At 42.3% G+C, this 22,289-nt stretch overlaps 1 protein-coding gene across 11 annotated transcripts in view; it reads right to left on the bottom strand.

The window, feature by feature from the left end:
- The window catches only part of SCHIP1 (schwannomin interacting protein 1), a 122,143-nt gene that overhangs the window by 23,988 nt on the left and 75,866 nt on the right, over positions 1-22,289 (bottom strand). For 9 of the 11 annotated variants that reach the window (XM_082461058.1, XM_082461060.1, XM_082461059.1 and 6 more), the window contains one exon: positions 4,458-4,576. In XM_082461058.1, coding sequence (XP_082317184.1) covers positions 4,458-4,576 — 119 coding nt within the window. Of the gene's footprint in view, positions 1-4,457; positions 4,577-17,622; positions 18,082-22,289 lie in introns of those variants that run through there. The other 2 variants (XM_082461062.1, XM_082461063.1) reach the window with 2 other exon arrangements.

Raw genomic sequence — 22,289 nt, 5'->3', positions numbered from 1 at the left:
AAGAAAGAAACCAGAAGTACGAGGATTAGAAAGGAATTTTAAAAGCTGCTATTTTTTGTAGATGATATTGTTTTAAACTTCCAAAGAATGTACAGACAACTTTACTGGAAATAATAGGAGAGTAGAGAAATACTAGGTATAATAATAACGAAATGGCTGAATACATGACTAGTGTACAAAGTAAGCTGCAGCAAACAACAAGAATGCATTATCAGGCTTCCCTGGTGGTGCAGTGGTTGAGAATCTGCCTGCCAATTCAGGGGACATGGGTTCGAATCCTGGTCTGGGAAGATCCCACATGCCACGGAGCAACTAGGCCCGTGAGCCACAACTACTGAGCCTGCGCGTCTGGAGCTTGTGCTCCGCAACAAGAGAGGCCACAATAGTGAGAGGCCCGCGCACCGCGATAAAGGGTGGCCCCCGCTTGCCGCAACTAGAGAAAGCCCTCGCACAGAAACGAAGACCCAACACAGCCAAAAATATATAAATGAAAAAATAAATAAATAAATAAAATAAAGGAATTCCTTTAAAAAAAAAAAAGAAAGCATTATCAAAGAGAATTTAAGATAATATCAGAATATCAAATATCTAGAAATAAATATAACAAAAGACATGCAGTATCTCTAAATGGAAAACAGGGATAGGAAAATTTAATATTGTGAAAATGTAATTCTCCCCTAAATTATTGGGTTGGCCAAAAACATCGTTTGGGTTTTTCCGTAAGTTCGTTTTCCGTAAGTTCATTTGGGTTTTTCCGTAACATCTTACGGAAAAACCGGAACGGACTTTTTGGCCAACCCAATATTTCCAGATTCAATGCAATTCTAGTCAAAAATCCCAAGACAGTATTTTGCTGAACTTGATTTGATGATTTAAAATTTATATGGAAGAATAAAAAACCAAGAACTGGCAGTAAAAGAGTAAAGAATCCAGATATCAGGACTTATTTTGAAGCTATAGTAATTAAGACCGTATGGTACTGGTGCAGGGATAGAAACACTAACCAGTGAAATAGAATGTATTCCCATTAATGTATAGTCATACAGAAGTGGTCTGTTAGATCAGTCAGTAAAAGAGAATTGTTACTAATAAATATGATGGAAAAAATGGTCATGTATATGGAAAAAGATGAAATTATACTTCTCCATACCATATCAGGAAACCAACCCCTGATTGCTTACAGACTTTAAAAAAAAAACAACACTTTTAACTCTTAACAGGAAATCTAGGTTAACGCCTTTTGGACCTTAGGGTAGAAGAAGATTTTTTATACAAGCCTCAGAAAGCACTGACTCTAAAAGAAAAGTTAGATAAAAATTACCATTAAAATTAAAATTAAGAACTTCTGTTCCTAAAGACACACTGAGGAAGTGAAAAGACAAGTTACAACCTGGGAGAAGATATTTGCCATACATACAGCATATTAAGGATTAGTATCATAACTAAAGAACTTCCATAAATCAATGAAAAAAGCATAAAGAATCCAATAGAAATTTGGACATGAGGCCCAAAAAGACATTTCACAGAAGGGGAAACAGAGATGGCTAATAAACGTAATGAAATATCATTTAATACCCATTCAGTTGACAAAAGTGTGAAAGAAATTGACAATATTGTGTTAGAAAGGCTATGGATCCACAGGATCTCTGAACCATTGCTGGTAGGAGTGTAACTTGTGCAAATATTTTGAACAGTTTGGCATTATCTTCTAAATAGGAACATTCATGTATTTTCCTAGGAATACCAGTCCAAGGTACACACCAGAGAGAAACTCTTGCACACAGACAGCAGAAGACACGTACGAGGATGTTTATAAGCGGCACTGTTTATAAGAGCAGAACCTCTGAAACAACCCAATGCCTATCATCAGAAGAGTGGCTCGATGAACTGTGATGCATTCACATGGTGGAATGTAATACAGCAGTCAAATCAGGGACTGGCAAAGGGGAAAATGGGGCAATTTAAACTTCAGAACAAACAATAAAATTTCTCAAGTAATCATAGTTTACTACATGGTTCAAGGTGAAAAATATATGATCTTAACAATGTAAAATTGAACAGTTATTTGACCCCAAATTATAAAATAATTATATGAGGAGGACGGGGAGGGATATATAGATATGTCTGTGGGAGGGCTGTAAAAGAGAGTGAAATCCCAACCTTCTGTATTTAGCAGTCAGTAAATGGTTTAAAAGTAAAAGGTAAGAAGATAAGCATTTTACTCAGAGATATAAATACCGGCAGAAACAACTAAGGAGTTAAAAGTTATTGTTTCTGGAGAGTGAGATGAGGATAGAGAGGGATGGGACCGGGGACTGTTACTTTTATTTTATGTTGTTATTATATACTCTGTAGTTAATTCTACTTTACTTTCAAAGTCATATAATACACACACACACACAACTTTGATTTTAAAAACCACAGCTCCCGTTTGGACCAGATGGATATGACATGGCTGAGCAAAGAGATGGGGTTTCTAGAAGAAAACTTTTTGGTGCTTTGGGGACTACAGAGGCAGTAGCAGAGATCCATAAGACTATGGGGTCCAATCTACTCATTTTACAAAAATGAGGAAACTGAGGCATGGTAAAAACTAAGTAAATTGCTCAAGTCTCAGAATTAGAAGCTGACTAGGACTAACCCTCAGGTGTCCAGGTCCCTAGGCCCGAGCTCCTCCTGCCACATCCCACTAGGAGGAGAAAGAGGTGCTTCCACGGCAGAGGGGAAGGCTGACCTACCAGCTCTGGAATGACATATGCGGAGAGCGCGGGAATCCTCTGAGCCTGAGCTGGCCCACACCCAGCTGAGGAGGACACGCCGTGGCCTCAACACTGCATGGCCAGGCCACAGCTCCTGTCCCCAGGCACTAACCCACCAGCAGTGACTCCTAAATACACACATATATGAGTGTGTGTGTGCTTTCTGATTTTTGCTGATTTAGATGAATCTGTAAGGATCAGACAGAAGTATGAGGCTTACTGAAAGCCAGATAAAATAGATACTAAAGTGTCTAATTCTGGGCCTCATATGAAGGAAAGAGTGGAAATCCGTTGGCTGAATGAATGCATGAATGCTATCATTTGTCTCCCACACCTGGTTTAACATGGTAAGTATACCTAGTATTTATACAGGGGATATTTGCTCTTAGAGAGCCCAAAGGAAGAGCCAGACATTCTGACAAGAAATAGATATTTGGGGAGGGATCAAGAGAATGCTGATGGGTCTTCAGTTACTACCATCTTTATTAAGACAATGTTTTATGTGCTTTAATCACTTGGAATACCTGTACTCATAACAGTTAATTTTGCAGATTGTCTATACCCTCCCTAATCAAAGTGTGACCTATGGACTCGCAGCATGAACATCAGCTGGGAGCTTGCTAGAAATACAGAATCTTGGGGTTTCCCTGGTGGTGCAGTGGTAAAGAATCCGCCTGCCAGTGCAGGGGACACGGGCTCGAGCCCTGGTCCGGGAAGATCCCACATGCCGTGGAGCAACTAAGCCCGTGTGCCACTGAACCTGTGCTCTAGAGCCTGGGAGCCACAGCTACCGAGGCCGTGTGCTGCAACTACTGAAGCCTGTGTACCCAGAGCCCACGCTCTGCAACAAGAGAAGCCACTGCAATGAGAAGCCCACGCACCGCAATGAAGAGTAGGCCCTGCTCGCCGCAACTAGAGAAAGCCTGAGTGCAGCAACGAAGACCCAATGCAGCCAAAAATAAATAAATTAATTAATTTAAAAAAAAAAGAAAAAAAATACAGACTCTTAAACCCCACCCCAACCTACTAAATCAGAATCAGCATTTTAATACAATTCCCAGGTGATACATATGCACATTAAAGTTTGAGAAGCTCTGGTCTCCAATCCTATTTTCTAGATAGAATTATAATTTTAATATATTTTAATTGGAATTAGAAGTTATGCAAATGATCAACGATACCCTGAAATCAATTAAGATAAAAAAAAACCAAACCCACCTGCAGGACAGGTTAAGCTCTGTAATAAACATTCAATGATCAAAGTGGGAATTGTATTTCTCAATTACCAGTATTCATTGCAATCAAATGCATCAGGGGGGTTAGGCTGGATGCTTTGGGACTGCTTAATGGGAAATCTGGTGGTCTGCCACACTTCTCCAAGCACCAGTCGGCTTGCTTAAGAGTGTAGCTTGATTCTCCCTTCACAATGCAAAATCAGAATTGTGTCTAGAAAAAAAATGAAATATAGAAATCTGACCTCAAATGGCTGGGTAAATGGGCCAAAAATCCCCAAAACTAAAACCCAAAAAACAAACCCAACAAACAGGTGGAGAGGGATCTGTCTAGCACGCAAATAAAGGTGGCAGTATTATGGGGAAAAAATACTCAAGGATTTAAAGGATATCTCTTATTAGACATACGTAGTCAGATGACAAAATCCATTAGGTACATATCAGAAAATCAACTCAAAACACTCACCGGGAGGAAAGGCTTGGCTTCCCACTTTTGCTACAGCTGGTATAAATTCCCGGGCCATCATCAAAGAAGCTTCCAAGTGCCAACTTCTGTCGGATAGATTCTCTTTCATTTTTCTGTGCCTAAAATTTCAGAAAAATAAAACATGCCGATAAGCAGGCAGATATGTCACAACCAGAGGCAATCTAACTGCTAAGTCTCTTAGAACTACAATATTAGACAAAAAACAAACAGGCCAAAGCACAAGAGCATGTGAATTATTAAGACTGAATTTCAACCAGTCTTTCCTGATTCCACGTCTGTGAGCATTTTCAGTTCTTTGGAGTCCTTTATGATCACTAGTCTCGGAAATCACCATCATGGTAGTAAATGATCGTCATCAAGATAGAACCACAGTTGACCCCTGAACAACACGGGTTTGAACTGCTCAGGTCCACTTACAGCAGATTTTTCTCAACAGTAAATACTACAGTGCTACACCACCCACAGTTGGTTGAATCTGCATATGGGGAACCACACAGACGGAGGGCTAACTATAAATTATAGGCAGATTTCTGACTGTGTAGAGGGTCGGTGCTCCTATCCCCAGGGGTTGTTAAAGGGTCACCTGTAGATTATTTGGCACTATAATCTTTCTTCTTCTTACCTGCTAAATATAACAGAGTAAAGTCATGGAGGGCAAGCACTTTGTCCTAAACCAAATCACTTTTATCTCAAATGTGGCCCTTCCCTGGATCTTTTCCCTTCTTTACATGGTCCCTTCAGTCCACTTTCTCTATGGCAAGAACATTAATTCATTCAACCAACAGGCACCAAGCCTCTCTGAGAGGCAGAGGCCACACTGTGACGCTAGAAGGCGGCCCAGGACGGATAGACACAGCCCCTGCCTCCACCCATTACAGACTTGATGGGGACTCTTGTTTCCATTCAAGCTCATCTCACCAGGTTTAGATTGTGAGAAATCCTAACCTAGGGCCTGGAATAGCTGCAGGATTCTCACTGGACCCATCTGTTTCATATTTTGAAGGGAAGTCAGGTCGGTGTGCATAGGAAAAGGATTTGGTAAACTACACTACTGAGATAACTTGGATACGTTTACAACACTTGGCTTCGCATAAAAGTCCCATAAAAACTCACCATGCTGAACTTTTAAACCCTTTAAACAACAGAAGATGAGACATGATTTCCTTAGTTAAAAATAAAACAACTACAAAAAACAAATAATGAGTTAGACATCCTGGGGTGAGGATGAGAGTTTGGTTTTCTGTTTCGTGGGATGAGGGAGACTGTGAGAAGCACCATTTTATGTTCTGAGCAGGGGGCTGAAGGCTCTGTGGAACAAATTATATAACGAAACCCAGCTCATGCGAGTGGGTGTGGTTACGGAACGCACGACCGCCTTGATTCTCTCAGGAGGAGGTTCTGGAGCCACATTGGCTGCTACCAGTACCCACAGGTTACAGTGAAGGCTCTGAGCCATCCTCTGGGCATCACTGTGTCACAGTAATGAAATGTACAACCTATCGGAAGGGCAGGCTGAAAAATGGCTTCGTTTCATCCCCAAGTGAAGGGCAATACACTACAGGTTAAGGCTGCTGTTTAATATGATAGTTACTAGTCACATGTAACTGTTTACATTCAAATTAAAAATTAACTAATAAATAAAAAATTCAGTCCCTCAGTCATACTAGCTGCATTTCAAGAGCTCCAGAGCCACAGGTGGCTAGTAGATATCATATGGGAAGCACAGAATAAAATATACGACAGCGCAGCACCGCTAAGACAGCGTCAGCTTCAACAGTCTGCATCAGAATTTCCTGTAGAGACTTTAAAATGCACATTCCCATTGCTTCTGAGCCTTTGGGCTAAGATCAAGGATAAAATACACATCCCTAGACTCTAGCACTGGGTATTTACTTTCAATGGGTTTGAGAACTTCTGGTCGAAGGAAAGCTCATCTTTATTCTCCTTTTCTCTAACATTTTAACATTCTTGGACACTACAAGCACTCTTCCAACTTTCAAACTTAGCAATTATATTTAAATCTATCTGTCTATATAGATATCCCTCCCCCCCATTTTGTCATGTACCAGTGGAACTGTGTCATACTAGGAGCTCCTGTATTTGTGTGTATGTGTTAATACAGCCACAAGGTGAAAGACTACTTCTATACAGTTACAGACATGATGCTGATCTCATATTGTTACTGGGCTAGCACAGCACTGAGCCCTGAGAAAGTAATAACCATGAAGTTGTAAAGGGAAGTAAGAATGCTTTTATTTTCACTAACTACTTGCAACTGTACTGCTGGGAACCTTAATTAAAGCAACCCACCCTTCCAAATATGTAAGACTGGTACTGGTGATGGTCCTGCCAAAACAGAACCACAACACTTGACATCTTTATTTAAAACAAATTCATTTCAAAATCCCCAAATCTGCCACACAGATTCAATGTAGTCAGTGAACCTATTTCTCAATCCATATAACAGCCAAAAGAGAATCTCACTCAATGTCCTCTACAGTCAGAAAACTGTTGAGTGGAATGAAATATTCAAATATAAAATCAGTAGATCACAACATGAGTGTTAATGACTAATGTTGTCTAACATTAGCCTGGGGTCTGGAAGAGGTTTTATTTAAAGAAAACACCTATCCCAGGGGTGAGGTGTGAACACACCCTTGATTTCATGTCTATCTTTCCTGATTTACTTTGTACGCTAAAGCTATAGATAGTGGAGAAGGTCTTAAAAATATTTCTATTTACATTAATTACTATTTTTATACCGGAATACTTCATTAACAGTTTAAAGACAACTGTTTTGTAATACACAAACTTTCTCCTCTTCTCCTCTTCTCTCTCTGGATCCCACTGAACAAATCAAGAAAAGTATAAAGCATATAAAAGCCACCATAATCCCACCACTTAGACACAGATCGCTGCTAACATTTTGGTATATTTTCTTCTAGTTTTTTACCTTATGTGTGTATTTTTCTCTTTTTTATAAAATTGAGATCATAATGTTTATATTATGAGAATTTCCCTCCTTCATTCAAAATTCTTAAAAAATACAATTGTAAATGGCTGCATTATCATTCTCTCCTCTGGAGTTATCTTCTATTGTTACCCATTTGGGTTGTATCCAATTAAAAATTACAGAGAAGTTAGCATTTTACATAAATTCCTGCCCACATGTCTGATTATTTCCTCAGGATAAGTTCCTGGAAGTGGAATTACCAGATCAGCTGAGTGTGAACACTTGTTGAGGCTCCTGACACATTCTGTCACACTGCTCGAGAGAAAATCTGTTCCAATGTACGTGCCCACCAGCAACGAAAAAGGGTGCAGCTTTCACTATATCCTGGCTCACACTGAGTATTTTCACTTAAAAAAAAAAAATGCTAGTGTTTTTAATTTGATAGGCAAAAAGTGCTATTCTTTTTATTTTAATTTCTTTGATTACCAGTGAGATTAAATATTTAATTTTTTTCAGTTAATGTACTTGCTTTCCTCTACTCACTCCTAGCTTTGCTTATTTTTCTATAAAGATCTGAGAGTTTTGAAAATTTTATAGTAAGCATATGATTAGTCCTTTTGAGTTTGGAATCTAAATGTTATATAGTTAAGTCAATAGCTCACTCCCTCTGAAGTGTCTGCTGGCTCTGTGCTTGGAAAGCCCTTCCCAGTCCAGAGGTAAAGGATCCCACTTGATGATGGAGGATTAAATGAGAAAATTTATGTAAATTGCTTAGTAGCAGTACCTGCCCTATGGTAATGTAAATCTGCAATAAGCGGTAGCTATTATGATTAATCCTCCAACAATTCCTGGTCTGAAGATGAGGAAACAGAGGGTGAAGGAAGGTTACTCTACTGTTAGATAGAAAAGCTAGGATTCAAGTCCTTCTTTCCGGTGCCAGATCTTCCTGCTCCTCTTCCACATCACTCCTCCACATCCATCAGTAAGGTGTCCACGTGGACACCATGCTGAAGATAAGAGGCGAGACTTAGATTCAGATCGACTTCTTTCCTGAGATGGATGTGATGCTTTCTCAGAAAAGGAGAACACACCTGACTGCAAAACATACACACCACATGCCTAATCATAACCGCAAATACTTACAATACAAATGTCTTCTTATCAGAGCCACTCATTGGACACCACTGCTCAATCTTCCTTTTGGAACAAACCGCCCTAACCTTTCAAGTAACTATGATTCGACTGACTAGTAAAATAGTTTTTCTCTTAAAATTCAACAACTGGAACCTGATTTCCTTCTTGTTGCCCACATGTGTAAAGTATGAGTGTGTGTGTGTGTGTGTGTGTGTGTGTATGTATGCGTAGTTTCAAAATTCTTTTGCTCTCTAAGGAATTACACCTGCAGGGCAATTACGTCCTCCAAACCCCCAAAGCCCAAACATGCCCCAGGGCGAGGAACAGCGAAGTGCACAGGAAAAGGGAGAGGCGGACTCAAAACTACACTCGCCAACTGTGTTTATGGCAAGCAGAGCCATGTCCCCTCCTAAAATGGTCTTGGGAAATATTGTCATAAAACAAAAGTGAAACGTCTAAAATTGATGTTGCAGGCAAAAAGCAAGAGGGCGCCTGAGGAGGAGCGGCTCGTCACTATGAGACAGAAAGACCATTATCAAGAGTGAAAATGTCCTCACAAACTCACCATTGACCAGCCACAGGCAGTTTTTTGTCCTTGCCTGTCGACGAATTCCCTGCTGCCACCCCCTGTGCCTGGGCAGATAAGGCTCACGATGGCTTCTGAGGGCATCATGTGAGCCACGATCTCAGAACACAGACCACTGAGCCCTTTCAGACCCCGAACGCCGGTGCTCAGCCTTTCCCATTGTGCCACCATTCTGCTGCAATTCCCCAAAGTCGACGAGAAGAAAGAGGGGGGATTTGGTAAAAGAAATAAAAAGCAAACGGCCCAAGCTAATGTTCTGCTTGGGTAAATATCGGCTATCTCCAAATCTGGTCCGTCCCCAAGGCCTTTCCATACTTTCTTTGGGACACGGCTGCACCCGGCCCTTACACACCGGTTACCCGAGACCCTCCTTGGGTCCCGCCTTCGTCCCTCTGGCACCCCATTCACCTTGCTCGAAGCATCCTTGTGTCTCTGAAGCAGGGGCCACCTAGTCTTTCACATGCTGGTCTTATAAATGTATAAGCAGAAGACTGTGTGTCCTGTGCATTTCTAAAATTTAATTGGCAAACTGCATTTTCTTGGGGGCAGCTGCGGGCCCACTGAGGTTCTCAGAAACACACTTTGGAACATAACATCCTGAGCCTAAACCGAAAGCCAGCTGGTGCTCAGGACACTGCCAGCAGCTGCTTCCTTCTGACTCCTGCACAGATGCTGACCCCACATAGCTGGAAAGGAGAGGGCCTGCCTGACCCAGAGGAAGGGGTTCCTTAAACTCCCCAAAGGAGGAAGACATTTAAGGAAGCTTGGCTTAGAGAGTCAGGGGGCGCAGTTGATGCGAATGGCACAGCAGTGCTCTAGGAACAAAAGCAGATGTAAGCCTGGGAGCAGGGACAACCGGGGCCTGGATGGGATTCAGTTGTGGGGAAGGGAAGTGGGAGAAAGGAAAATGTTTCCCCCCAGGTTTCCTGTCTTCCATCTCTTCCCTGGATTGATCTTCCCCTCCTCCCCAGCTCCACGGTTTCTTACTTTTACCTGTGCACCATGGGAACTGAAATAGCCTGTTATATTATTGGATGTGCTTATTTTATAATGCTGCCTCAGTACAATTCACTACAAATCCAGGAAGATACCACTTCTAGCAGCCTCCTTTCTGCCTTGTTAAAGCTGTTACCTCCGTCAGTGCTTCTTACACTTCAGGGTGCATACAAATCTCCTGGGGATCTTATTAAAATGCAGATTCTGATTCAGGGGCTGGGCCTGAGACCCTGCATTTCTAACAAGCCCCAGAAGTTGCGAGGGGTTAGCTATTTCACAAGAAGTTTCTCTAAGTTGAAGAAGCCTCCAGGCCTTGAATTTTCTTTCTCCATCTTCTACCTGGGTGTCCCACACAGGCCTCATGTCTGTTAAAGCAATGATAACCAATGGAAAAAAGGAAAGCAATGTGCCATTGAGAAAAAACTTCCTAAGGGCTGGGGGGTGCATTATTCTAGAAGCTGATGAATACCCTGGTCCCGCAAGGCCCAGGAAGAAACTCTGGATGCAGGGAGGTTGCTTTGCCATCGGTGTGCCAAGTGGAGAATCGCATGGGTGGGTACACGCACAACGTGGCCCTCTCTCTCTCTGGTCACAAATTTCTTTAAACCAGTCGTGCTCAAACTTGATTATGCATGAGAATCACCTGGAAGGCTTGCAAAACCAGAGACTATTTTTCTGATTCAAAAGGTCTGAGGTGGGGCTGAGAAAGTGCATTTCTAACAAGTTCCCAGATGCTGCTGGCTCAAACACCCTGAGAACCATGGCTTTAAACACCTGAACAGATCAAGGAGCTACATGCAACACAGAGTTGGTTCTTCTTTAATTGAGCACAGATCTGCTGCCTGTGGAACGTCCAGACTCTGGATCCAGGTGCATTGCATTTGCAGTCGTCTGGCCTCTGCCAAAGGCCTTGCCAGGATGCCTGTTTTGAAGCAATTAATGATCCCGTTGCTTCAGTGCAATCTATTGCCTAGTGATATCTGGCATCATTGCCATTAGCGTCATCCACCAAGGAATGCAATTGGGATTCTGCAGCTCCCGGTGGAAAAGAACTCTTCCTTTAGTAAAATAATAGTCACTCTTATTTCTCTCCTCGGCTTAAGAAAGAAAGTTTTACTCTAAATTTATAGGCAGCATTCTAGTGTGGAGGAGTCTGAGGCTTTTAAACATTAGGAACCACAAGGACAGAACTTATTCATTAATTAGGCAAATTTTATTAATTTTCTTTAAAACAAAAAATAAAACAAAACCCAAATATACTGATAGTACTTTCTAATTATTTTCTCACTATGGGTTTATCACAAGATCAAAATATGAAAACAGCATTCTGTAAAAATATGGATTGTATGCTTTTGAATGTCAAGGGCATAAATACTTGCTCTGTGCAGGTTATTTCAAGTTCTTGCATCTTACTTCAAGATGCAAGCTTCCTGGGAAGAGCTTTTCAATTATTAGTGGAAGTGAAAGTTAAATAACCTAGTATCTTTCCATTGTATCACTGAGTGGATAGTAAGTCTGGTTGTTTTGTTTTCAGTTTGTTTTCCTGACATTTTCTATTTCAGATACTTACACTAAACAATCCAGAAAGGTCTCCTGAAATGCTGCTGAAATCTCTTATCTTTGCATCCTCGCACCCATCTACCTAAACAAGTCCTCTGGACTAGACGTCAGGCCGGGCTGTTGGGCAATGTTGAGACCTGGGTTCGGCTTGCTCAGCATCAGAATCACGGGACAGCTGCCTTTAGATACCTGAAGTCCAGGACGGGCATCCAAGGGGGGTCCAGGGGCCTTCTGACACCTGTTTTACTAAAGGATTTGCCAACATCAAAAGGGTTGGGATGCCAGTTCAGAGGATGGAGATGTTTGTTTACAATTAGTTAACCCTGATGATGGTTTGTTTGGCCTATCGACTGCATTCCTTCTCCTCACGCTATAGGGAGAGGAGATAAACATGAGCAGGCAGACAGAAGTGCTGTCCTGCAGAGTCCCTAACACTTGAACATCTAATTGTTAAGGACCGGAGCAAAAGTATTTAACAAACCCCTAGGGTTGAAGTTCAGTAGCCATTTCCTGGCTGAATGGGAACTCTGGTGGAGGTAAAGGAGCCCAGGGTGCAATCTACAAGGATGACTTCTGTAGTGGGAGTGTTTCAATGTCAAATCCTAAAGGGACACAGTTGAAAATTAAAGTTTTCCTCACCTCTGAGCAGCATAGCCAAAACATGAACTGCTGGGTGCATCTTGAGCTCTCTCGCGTTCTCAAATGATTGCCTTCAGAGACTACTTTTAACACAGGACGGTGTTATCTGGGGACTCTATTTTTAACAGGTGCCATTTTGCAAGTCTGTAAAACCATCTCAGTCATTCAGTATCACTGTCAGAACACAACAGTCCAAAACACCTACTGCAAGGTTATGCAACAGCCAAACCACAATCAACCACCAGGAAGCTGGTGTCCCCCGCCTCCCATGTCAAGGTGGGCTGAGGATCTGGGGGAGCCGAACACAGGTGTGTGACCAGGAAGGAGAGCAGGAGCCCGGCGCAGGGCAATCGGGGCCGAGAAGACCCAAGTTAACCTCTTCACTCTGACACTTACTACTGCAAGTTACGGAAACACTTTAAGCCCCAGTGTCTTTTTCTGAAAAAAGGGATAAAGATACCTTATTTTTTAGGTTGTCTTAAGGATTAAATACAATACTATATAGAAAGTACTAGGCACAGTGTCTGATCCAGAGAGAAATTCATGAAATGGTCTTGTTGCTAATATTAAAGGTAGGGGCGGGGTAACCTGCTGAGAAGAGTAGAGAAAAGGATGAAAGAGATACAGAAATGTCCAGAACAGACAAATCCAGAAAGACAGAGAGTACATTGATGATTGTGGTGGGGAGTTGGGAATCAGGAGTAATTGCTAATGGGGACAGGCTTTTTTTGGGGGGGTGCTGATGCAAATATTCTGGAATTAGATACTAGTGGTTTGTAGAACCTTATGAATATACTAAAAACCATCAAAGTATATACTTGGACATGTGAGTCTTATGGGATGTGAATTATATCTCAATTAAAAAATAAACCGTACCCTCTTCCCAAAATGTGTGTGTGTTTATTTTTTAAATTGAGGTATAATTCACATACCATGTATCTGGAAAATCTAGTTATCTGAAAGAACCCACTCCCTACCACGCTGGCTTACCGAGGTGCGCCAACAGGGTTATATGATGCAAAGAGGCCTGAACTGGGAGTTATGAGGCTTCATATTTACAAGACCTAAAACCAACCGGGCCCATTCCTCCCTTGAAAGAAAAGGAGACCCTGGCCCAGAAAGTGGAAGAGACTGTCCTGGGGGGCTGAGGTAGGGCTGGGCTCCGGGGTTCAGTAACTTAACGGAGTTCCTCAAGCATATTCAGCCCTTACAGACAGGAAGACGGGAGGGTTCATGGAGGTCGACGGCTGCTTTTCCTCAGTAATTGTGTGGGGAGGGCAGAGCTCTTGTCTGGAATGGCAGCTGGCATTCTGTGTTCCTGTTTATTACAGTTTATCTCAAGCAGTCATTTCCATTCACCTTTTTAAAAAAACATGAGGCGCAGCTGTGGCTTCACTTTAAATATTGTTCCTTCCAGCCTTTTAATTTTTTCACGGGCTCCTCCCTAATCTTTCACCATAATTGGATGCACCACACGAGAGACAGCACCCCGGAGAAACAAAGCCAGGCAAGCGGGCTTGCCCATCCTCCGACCACACACGGCCCTGTCCGCAGCTCCTCCTGCCAGGAGTAGCCTGGGGACAGAAGGCAAGGCCAGCTTGCCGGTGTTTGCTCTGCTCTGGGACAAAGTGGGAACCAGTCCTCTACCGTGCTTCATGTTAAATATTCTTGATTTCCTCTCTCTCTCCACTGCTATAATGTGGATCTATCCCCAGCCCTGAGATGGTGCAGGCTGTGCGTTTTCTAGGGCCACACTGACCATCTGAACGTCCTTCCAGGTGGCATCAATTCCACGGCAGCTTATTTGTTTGTACGCCTCCCCATTTGGACTGTGAGCTCCTTGAGGGAAAGCCCAGCCTCCCTTTCGTGATCCTGGCCCCACACGCAATGCCAGGGACACAGGAAGGCTCTTGGTGAGTGACGGCTGATGGGATCAGGACCTTGACTGGCAGGCTATGTGCCTCCGTGTCCTGAAGACAATGGGCTGTGGGACCCAGAGGGTCAGAGGTTGCTCAGAGCAAGGCAGGGCCATGATAGACCGGACTTACACACCTAGGATTCTGCCAAGGTGCAGGCTTTCCTTCCTAGATACTAAGATGTGCTTTCGGTTGAGTACAGTCTTACTACTATTCCTGAACAAACCAGAGGTCCTTAATGAAACATCAGGACCTTCCCCAAGGAAATGGAGCAGATGTGTACTCCTTTCCTTCCTTTGCCTGGGTGGAATCTAATTTTAGTCATCATAAAGTGACCTTTCCCCTGAAGGCTGTTTGCCTGACTTTAACACAACCTTGTAAAATAATCCCTATATACATGCAGTATTTATTAGTGCAACTGGTATAAAAAATTCTACCGTACCCAGGCAGGGATATACCAATTTTCCAAGTGTTTTGGACAACTGACCTCAGAGTGACAGGAGATGAAAGAAGAAGTTATTAAAACTTTTATTTTTGGGCTTCCCTGGTGGCGCAGTGGTTGAGAGTCTGCCTGCCAATGCAGGGCACACGGGTTCGAGCCCCCGTCCGGGAAGATCCCACATGCCGCGGAGCAACTGGGCCCGTGAGCCACAATTACTGAGCCTGCGCGTCTGGAGCCTGTGCTCCGCAACAAGAGAGGCTGCCATAGTGAGAGGCCCGCGCGCTGTGATGGAGTGGCCCCCACTTGCCGCAACTGGAGAAGGCCCTCGCACAGAAACGAAGACCCAACACAGCCATAAATAAATTAAATAAATAAATAAATAAATAAATAATTAAAAAAAAAAAAAGGTCAGTTTAAAAAAAAAAAACTTTTATTTTTATTTACGTTTTAAACATCTTATTCTTAAAAATATCTACTTGTATACAGTCAGCCCTCCATGTCTCTGGGTTCTGCATCTGCAGATTTAACCAACCAGAGATCAAAAATATTTGGGAAAATGCCAGAAAGTTCCAAAAAGCAAGACATGAATTTGCCATGTACCCAGTAACTATTTACATAGCATAGCATTTACACCGTATTAGGTACTATAAGTAATCTAAAGATGATTTAAAGTATACAGGAGGATGTGTGTGAGTTATATGCAAATACCATGCCATTTCATAAAAGGGACTTGAGCATCCTGGGATTTTGGTATCTGTGGAGATCCTGGAACCAATCCCCTGTGGATACCAAGGGACGACTGTATATGTTTTATACATACAAAATGTATTTTTACAGTGGTATATATGTGTAATTTATGAATAGAATATATGTATATTAAAGGCTTGGGCTCAAAAACATTTTACTGATGAATACAAGGTGAAAAAACCCTACAGACCACTGCTTTATGGCATCTAATTTAATTTTCTAGTTAGTCAGCCAAACAGCAAAAACAAAACAGAGAAAAAAAACTTAGAAAAGAAAGATTCTACTTAGGAAAAGTGATTTTTATATTAGCTAATTATTTTCTATCCTTTGTATTTTAAAGAAAGCATATGTTGCCCTGTTTCACTAGAAGTTCTTAATGAAATGATCAATAATGGCTTTTTAAAAAGGAAGCCTTTGTAGTTATCATGATACGCATACATTTGAAAGCACTTTGCCTGAGAAAAATAGTTAAAAGCTGAAATGACAACAGAACGACTTCCATGTTTAGGGTCCACAACAATATACACTGATCTCTGGTCATCCTTCACATCTAAAAGTTTCATCTAGTGGTCTTTTGTACTAACCTCTCAGATACTATTTCTCTTGAAGTCACATGTGGTGTTCTACTGCCTTAGTGAGATTACGGGTTGTACAATTCAACTCTGTTTTGTTGTTGTTGATGTTTTAAAGCTACTTGAGCCTTACATGTTTGTCACTTTAGTCAACGCTGTATCAGGTTGCCCGCATACCATGGCTCAGTCATTCCAGGCATCTGGGCTCTCTCTGTTTCTAAGTAGGATGAAACTACAGTGGTCATTACTTTATTGTTATTGCATTAGCAGTGGTATGTCTTTCATTTTCCTAAGTGCAAACTGACCTACACTTTCCTAGCTGAGAAACGCTGTGACAAAGAAAACCGTGACTAGTCCTTTGGCACTGAAAATAGAGGCAATATGAGAACTGTGCACTTGTTCTACTGGGTTGGGTAAGTGCCCGACTCTGATTGCTGAGTGTCCCAAGTATCTTTTGCACACCCACTTCCGGCAGGAGGGGACATCGGAGAGGTGTCAGGGTTTCAAGACTCTGAGCACTTATCCCCTTGGGCCCTCACTTCCTTCTTGGGGATCACAAAGGACAAAAAACACACAGAGCAACAACGCAGGTCATTTAAACCTATTTAAGTTTCAACTCCTGGAAAAGAACATAAACTATTGTGAACTGCTCTAAGAAATAAAGCATGTCCTTAAAACAGGCCTCATACACACAATTATGTATATAAGATTTAAATTGCCATATTTTACATTATTATACGTAAAGAGATATCAAGACAGAAGCTTCTATCTCAATCTAGGGGGAAAAAAGTTAGTGACGTATTTGATCAAATTAAAAATTTAGGAGCAAGTTTTACTGTCTTAGGATATTTGCCTTTGAGGGAAAACAGGTCTTTCTTTCCAGGTCCATGACGGAAGGTCCCTGATTCTTCATACTGGGCTGTGTTGTGACCTACACTTGACTTATGGGAAATAATAAGGGGGAAGGACATAGTGTTTAGCCTTCTGTGGACAGACAAGCATATGCTTGTAGTTTAATTTCATGACCTCACACATATAACTAAAGCTATTTTTACTTGGGGCTGTTATTACCAATTACCATAAAAAACATACCAAAAATATATTTACTGACTTTCAAAAGAAAAGGCAAGCAAAGAATTAGCAGATACTGTATCAGTTTTTTTTTAAAACCTCACACTTCTCTTAGTAAAACTTTATATTTTTCATTGTTTAAAAAAGCCAAACTTAGAAAGATAGATTAAACATGCTAGTAATTATTTCTTGCAGGTGAACTGTCAACATGTCAGTAATTTAAAAAATTATTCCTTTACATAAAAAGCCTGCCTAGAAACTATATGCATAATAGAATGTCTTTCAACTTCAGAATAACAACATGTGTATTCCAGTTACTGCTATAATATATTAATGAATACAAACTGGGAAACACAGAAAGAAGAACTCTCCCAGCTTAATGCATTCGATTCTGTGCATTTAGCCTTCCTGAATATATTATGGCAATGGCCACTGAGTGTGGAATTTGGCCACTCCTCAAGGGTGATCTTTCTCCCAGTTAGAAAAATGGTCCGATTGTTTACAAACAAAAGAGCTCGCCCCCCTTACCTTTTTATAATCCCCCTCCATATCCAGTGGGGATTCTTGACTGATGATGTCATCCATTCCATCACTGTCCAAATTCATCCTTTAACTCTTTAGAATTTCACTTAAGAAATAACCTCCCATGAATTCTGATAGGCTGACGTGCAGTTGCCCAGGACCCTGGTTACCGCTCATGCTGACATGGAGAGCCAGCTAAGAGTCTGTGTCCGGCTGTACGTAACCTTGCCCCCCTCTGTCCCAGAGACACCGCCCCACCCGGCCTCCCTGGTCTGTCCTGCGCTCCAGCACGGGGGCAGCTGCTCTTCTCCGAGACTAACTCTGCCCTGACACTCAGCTGGTTGAGTTCAGCCTTCCCACGTCTGCTGTCACCTTACCCTGAAGGATCCTGCCTGGATTCCTCTCCCCAGCACCTTTTCTACCCCAAGTCAAGGAAAAGCTGATTCAACTCCCCAACTCCCCCCTTCAGGGCTGAATGTGGGTAGGAGTTCTGTAAGGAATCCAGCAACCTTTTTCTGAACCAGGGGTAGAGTGTATGGGATAAAAATAGATGCAAAGCCCAGCCTCGCAGACTTCACTGGTAAGTTAAAAGCCGGGTCTCCCGTGCCAAAACCAAACAGTATAATTTAAAAGTTAACCTGTAAGACAGATGCTTGCCTTTTTTTCCTTTTTCCCATAACCAATCATTCCTTAAAATCAGATGTGAAAGTCTCATCTTCAGGGAGAAACCCCAGCACAAGAATGAAATTCATTTCCAACACATTTCCAAATTCATTTCTGCTCCAGGATCGCTGCTTTGTTCTATTAATGTAGGCAAGAGAAAAAGATCCATCAACTTTTCTTTAAAAGCCGGTGGCAGGCTTTTTCACAAAAGAGGACGTTCCTTTCTGCTGCTCTCTTTACCCTTTTCCCATGGCTTTTGGTTTTGTTTGCTGGCTTTACATACAGAGAAGGAAAAGGGCCACAGCTGGAGGATGTTTTGATGCAAGAAGCAGATAAACAGAAGTGCACACACACACACACTCCTTGTTATCGAATTACTACTGCCATAAACTAAAACTTATATCCAGTATTTTTTAAAAGTTACTGTGTGTGGGAGAAATGGACCAAAGAAGAATTCAAAGGCCAAGGCTCCGTTCAGCAGCACAGTCTTATAGTCTGACATGCTTCGACAGAAAGCAGCAAATGTACCAGTCAATACTTCTTCCAGTGTGAATTCCTGACCAACCTCAATGCTGTTAAGAACAGAGTTCTAGGGCTTCCCTGGTGGCACAGTGGTTGAGAATCTGCCTGCCAATGCAGGGGACGCGGGTTCGAGCCCTGGTCTGGGAAGATCCCACATGCTGCGGAGCAACTCGGCCCGTGAGCCACAATTACTGAGCCTGCGCGTCTGGAGCCTGTGCTCGGCAACGAGAGGCCGCGATAGTGAGAGGCCCGCGCACCACGATGAAGAGTGGCCCCCGCTTGCCACAACTAGAGAAAGCCCTCGCACAGAAACGAAGACCCAACAAAGCCATACATACATACATACATACATACATAAAAAAAAGAATGTAAGCAGACAAGAATAGCATTAAAAAAAAAAAAAAAAGAACAGAGTTCTAAAGCAAAAGTGCTGTTCAAGACAGCTTTTGGCATCTGAACCTTTGCTGACATGCTCACATTCACTTGTCTACCCTTCCTCTCCACAAATTAAAAAAAAAATTCAATTCGTGGTAGACTTGTAGCATCAAGGTGTCTCACTGTAGTAGCCCTACTTCCTTAAAGCAAATATTTTCCCTGCACCCCATGACCCACATCCAAACACCCCTTTAACTCCATCCACCCTCATCCTCCACCTCAATTCCCAAGAGAATGTCTTGTACCTTTGTCAGACAGTTTGACGGAAGTTGTATCTCCCGAGCCACACTTGCTTTTGGGAAGGGCTTCTCTCTAGCAGAGATCTCCCTTGTCCTTGGAACATTGTCCACAGAAGGAAATATTAATAGTTCATATGAGTGCTTTTCAACCGAGATCTTCTGTGGAAACCACATACATTTAGAAGGTAAACACGGGTCTGCTCAGGTTGAAGGAGGGGGCCTACCGTGAATTTCAGTGATTTCAGCCTCTTACCTAGGCTAGCATCCTAGCCTACTTAGCAGTCTATAATCAAGAGCTAACACGGATGCAGCTATAAAAATTTATTTATTTATTTGGCTGTGCCACACAGCTTGCAGGATCTTAGTTCCCCGACCAGGGATTGAACCCAGGCCACCGCAGTGAAAGCACTGAGTCCTAACCACTGCACCGCCAGGTAATTCCCAATAAAAACTTAGAGAGTACAAGACTTAGTAAGGTACATAAAACTATAAGCCTAATTACTAACACCTTTTGACTTTAATTTTAACAGGGCAGCCTTAAACATACAGCTAAAATGACTGAACCCTCACTATTAACTATGTATAGGTATAAACATATTCAAATTAATTTACATACACCAATAATACATTGACCACATACATATGCATATGCATATGCATTAATAATATGTTACCTTTTAGGGCTTACCTGGTGGCGCAGTGGTTGGGAGTCTGCCTGCCAATGCAGGGGACACGGGTTCGAGCCCTGGTCTGGGAGGATCCCGCGTGCCGCGGAGCGACTGGGCCCGTGAGCCACAACTACTGAGCCTGCACGTCTGGAGCCTGTGCTCCGCAGAGGGAGGGGCCGCGATAGTGAGAGGCCCGCGCACCGCGATGAAGAGTGGCCCCCGCTTGCCGCAACTAGAGAAAGCCCTCGCACAGAAACAAAGACCCAACACAGCCATAAATAAATAAATTTAAAAAAATAATAATAATATATTACCTTTTGGAGAAGGGCACCTCAAAATCCAAGATGGAAGTTCCCCAGCCATACAACAGCAGCAAGGATTAGTACTAAGAAAGTACTAAAGATCATTCCCCTCCTCTACGCCCTACATCTTTTCTTGGCATAAGTGATTCTCTAATAAGTACTATATAGAGACAAGTGATAAAACACCTCCTCTTGAAACTTGGTCCCCAGTGGTGATGAATTTATTTTGCACCCTCCCTAAAGAAGTGCTCAGCACATACACTCGTAGACCAAACCCTTTCCAGAAGGAGCTGTACCACCGCTATCTGGATGGCTTGTGCCGGCTTAAAATACCTGCTATTTTCCTAACATGTGAACTGATCTTCGATGCTTTCTAGAGCTTTGCTACTCAAAGCGTGTCCTCCGACCAGAGCACCCACATCACCTGGGAGCAGACTGCAAGCGCAAACTCTCAGCTCTCACCCCAGACCTACCGAATCAAGAAATGCACTTTTACAAGAGCGCTAGGATTTTTTGAGTGCGCTTTAAATTTTAGAAGCACAGCTCTAGACCTTGAAAAAATTCATTATAAGAGATTATATTATTTTAGATCATATTTCTAGGCATGGTGGCAAGATCTTGACTTTAGACGCCTGGGATCAACGCTGTAATTAATTTCACTTCCAAGAGGTCCAAATGAATGCAGGAAAGGAAAAAACAGAACAAAACACGACCTCAAAAGGCTTGAGCTGAACATAACGTTTGGTGGTTTTGTAGCAGCTACGCACAAACAAGGGGATAACAGTCACTCATGTCTTTCCTACAGAGAATTTTTCCTGGTTCCTTCCTCTACTGCTGCCCTCTCTAAAATGAACTGTGCTGGCAAAACATGGGCCCAGATACTAATGCTTCCCCTTAGAAAATGTACACAGAGCCACTTACAGTCCCTGAGGTTGAAAGGGCCTCTGCTCACCCCCCTGGCCTGAAATTCAAGGACTAGAACGGAGAGCTTCAGTTTCCTGTCAAGCCATGATCTGAACTGCAAGGTGCATTGCTCACGTGAGCTAATGCTTTTAAATGATCATTATCGGCCACTGGTGGAAATTATTGACTGTGAGAACACCCACCGCATTACTGGGAAATCACTTATGCATTGTCAAAAGATTTTCCTATTCCTATTGATGGAAACTATTTCATCCTGATTAACCCTTTAGCCTCCTACCGCCTTTCCTTCCACCTTAATATCCAAATTCCATGTGCTATACAAACCGACACCTGATTTATAATCTCTTTTCAAATAAACTACTTTCTTCTGTGCAATGTTCGTCTAAATTTGCTTTGCTTTTCAATTAAGGTATTACGATAGCTAGATAAACCACGAACATATGCGTGCAATTTTGCAGTGGACTTTTCAGTGTAGGTTTAAAAAGTTAAACTAATGGCATTGGGAGCATGGAGTGGAGGAGGTGAAAATGTTGGGAGGAGACAGAGTGCCAGTCGTTGACCCACATCAGAAAAACTGAGAACCACAGACATCAAGCTTTCTGCCCAGATGAAGACCTGAGTACAAGAAACTCAACTGCAGTCACTTGGACGACGGCGGCACAGCTTCCGAGGGAGACCAGGATTAATGCCCTCATTATGTTTTTCTGTGTTCTTAGCATTCTTTCCCCCTTAATGGCTCTCCTACGCTGATTGTCACTAGGCCTTTGGATGGTTGTTTTCTTCTGAATTCAAGCAATTTTATCAAAGTACTTTCTATTTCAGGAAGCTTGGTAATTTCTGATGCTTCTAGATAGTGCCCAGGGGAATACTAAGTACACCAAGGTTTCAAATTTTCCCTTGGTATAGAGAATATAAATAAA

Source organism: Balaenoptera physalus (assembly GCF_965194825.1).
Source record: "Balaenoptera physalus genome assembly, chromosome: 4".
NCBI lineage: Eukaryota > Metazoa > Chordata > Mammalia > Artiodactyla > Balaenopteridae > Balaenoptera > Balaenoptera physalus.
This window is presented reverse-complemented; position numbering and strand designations above follow the sequence as displayed.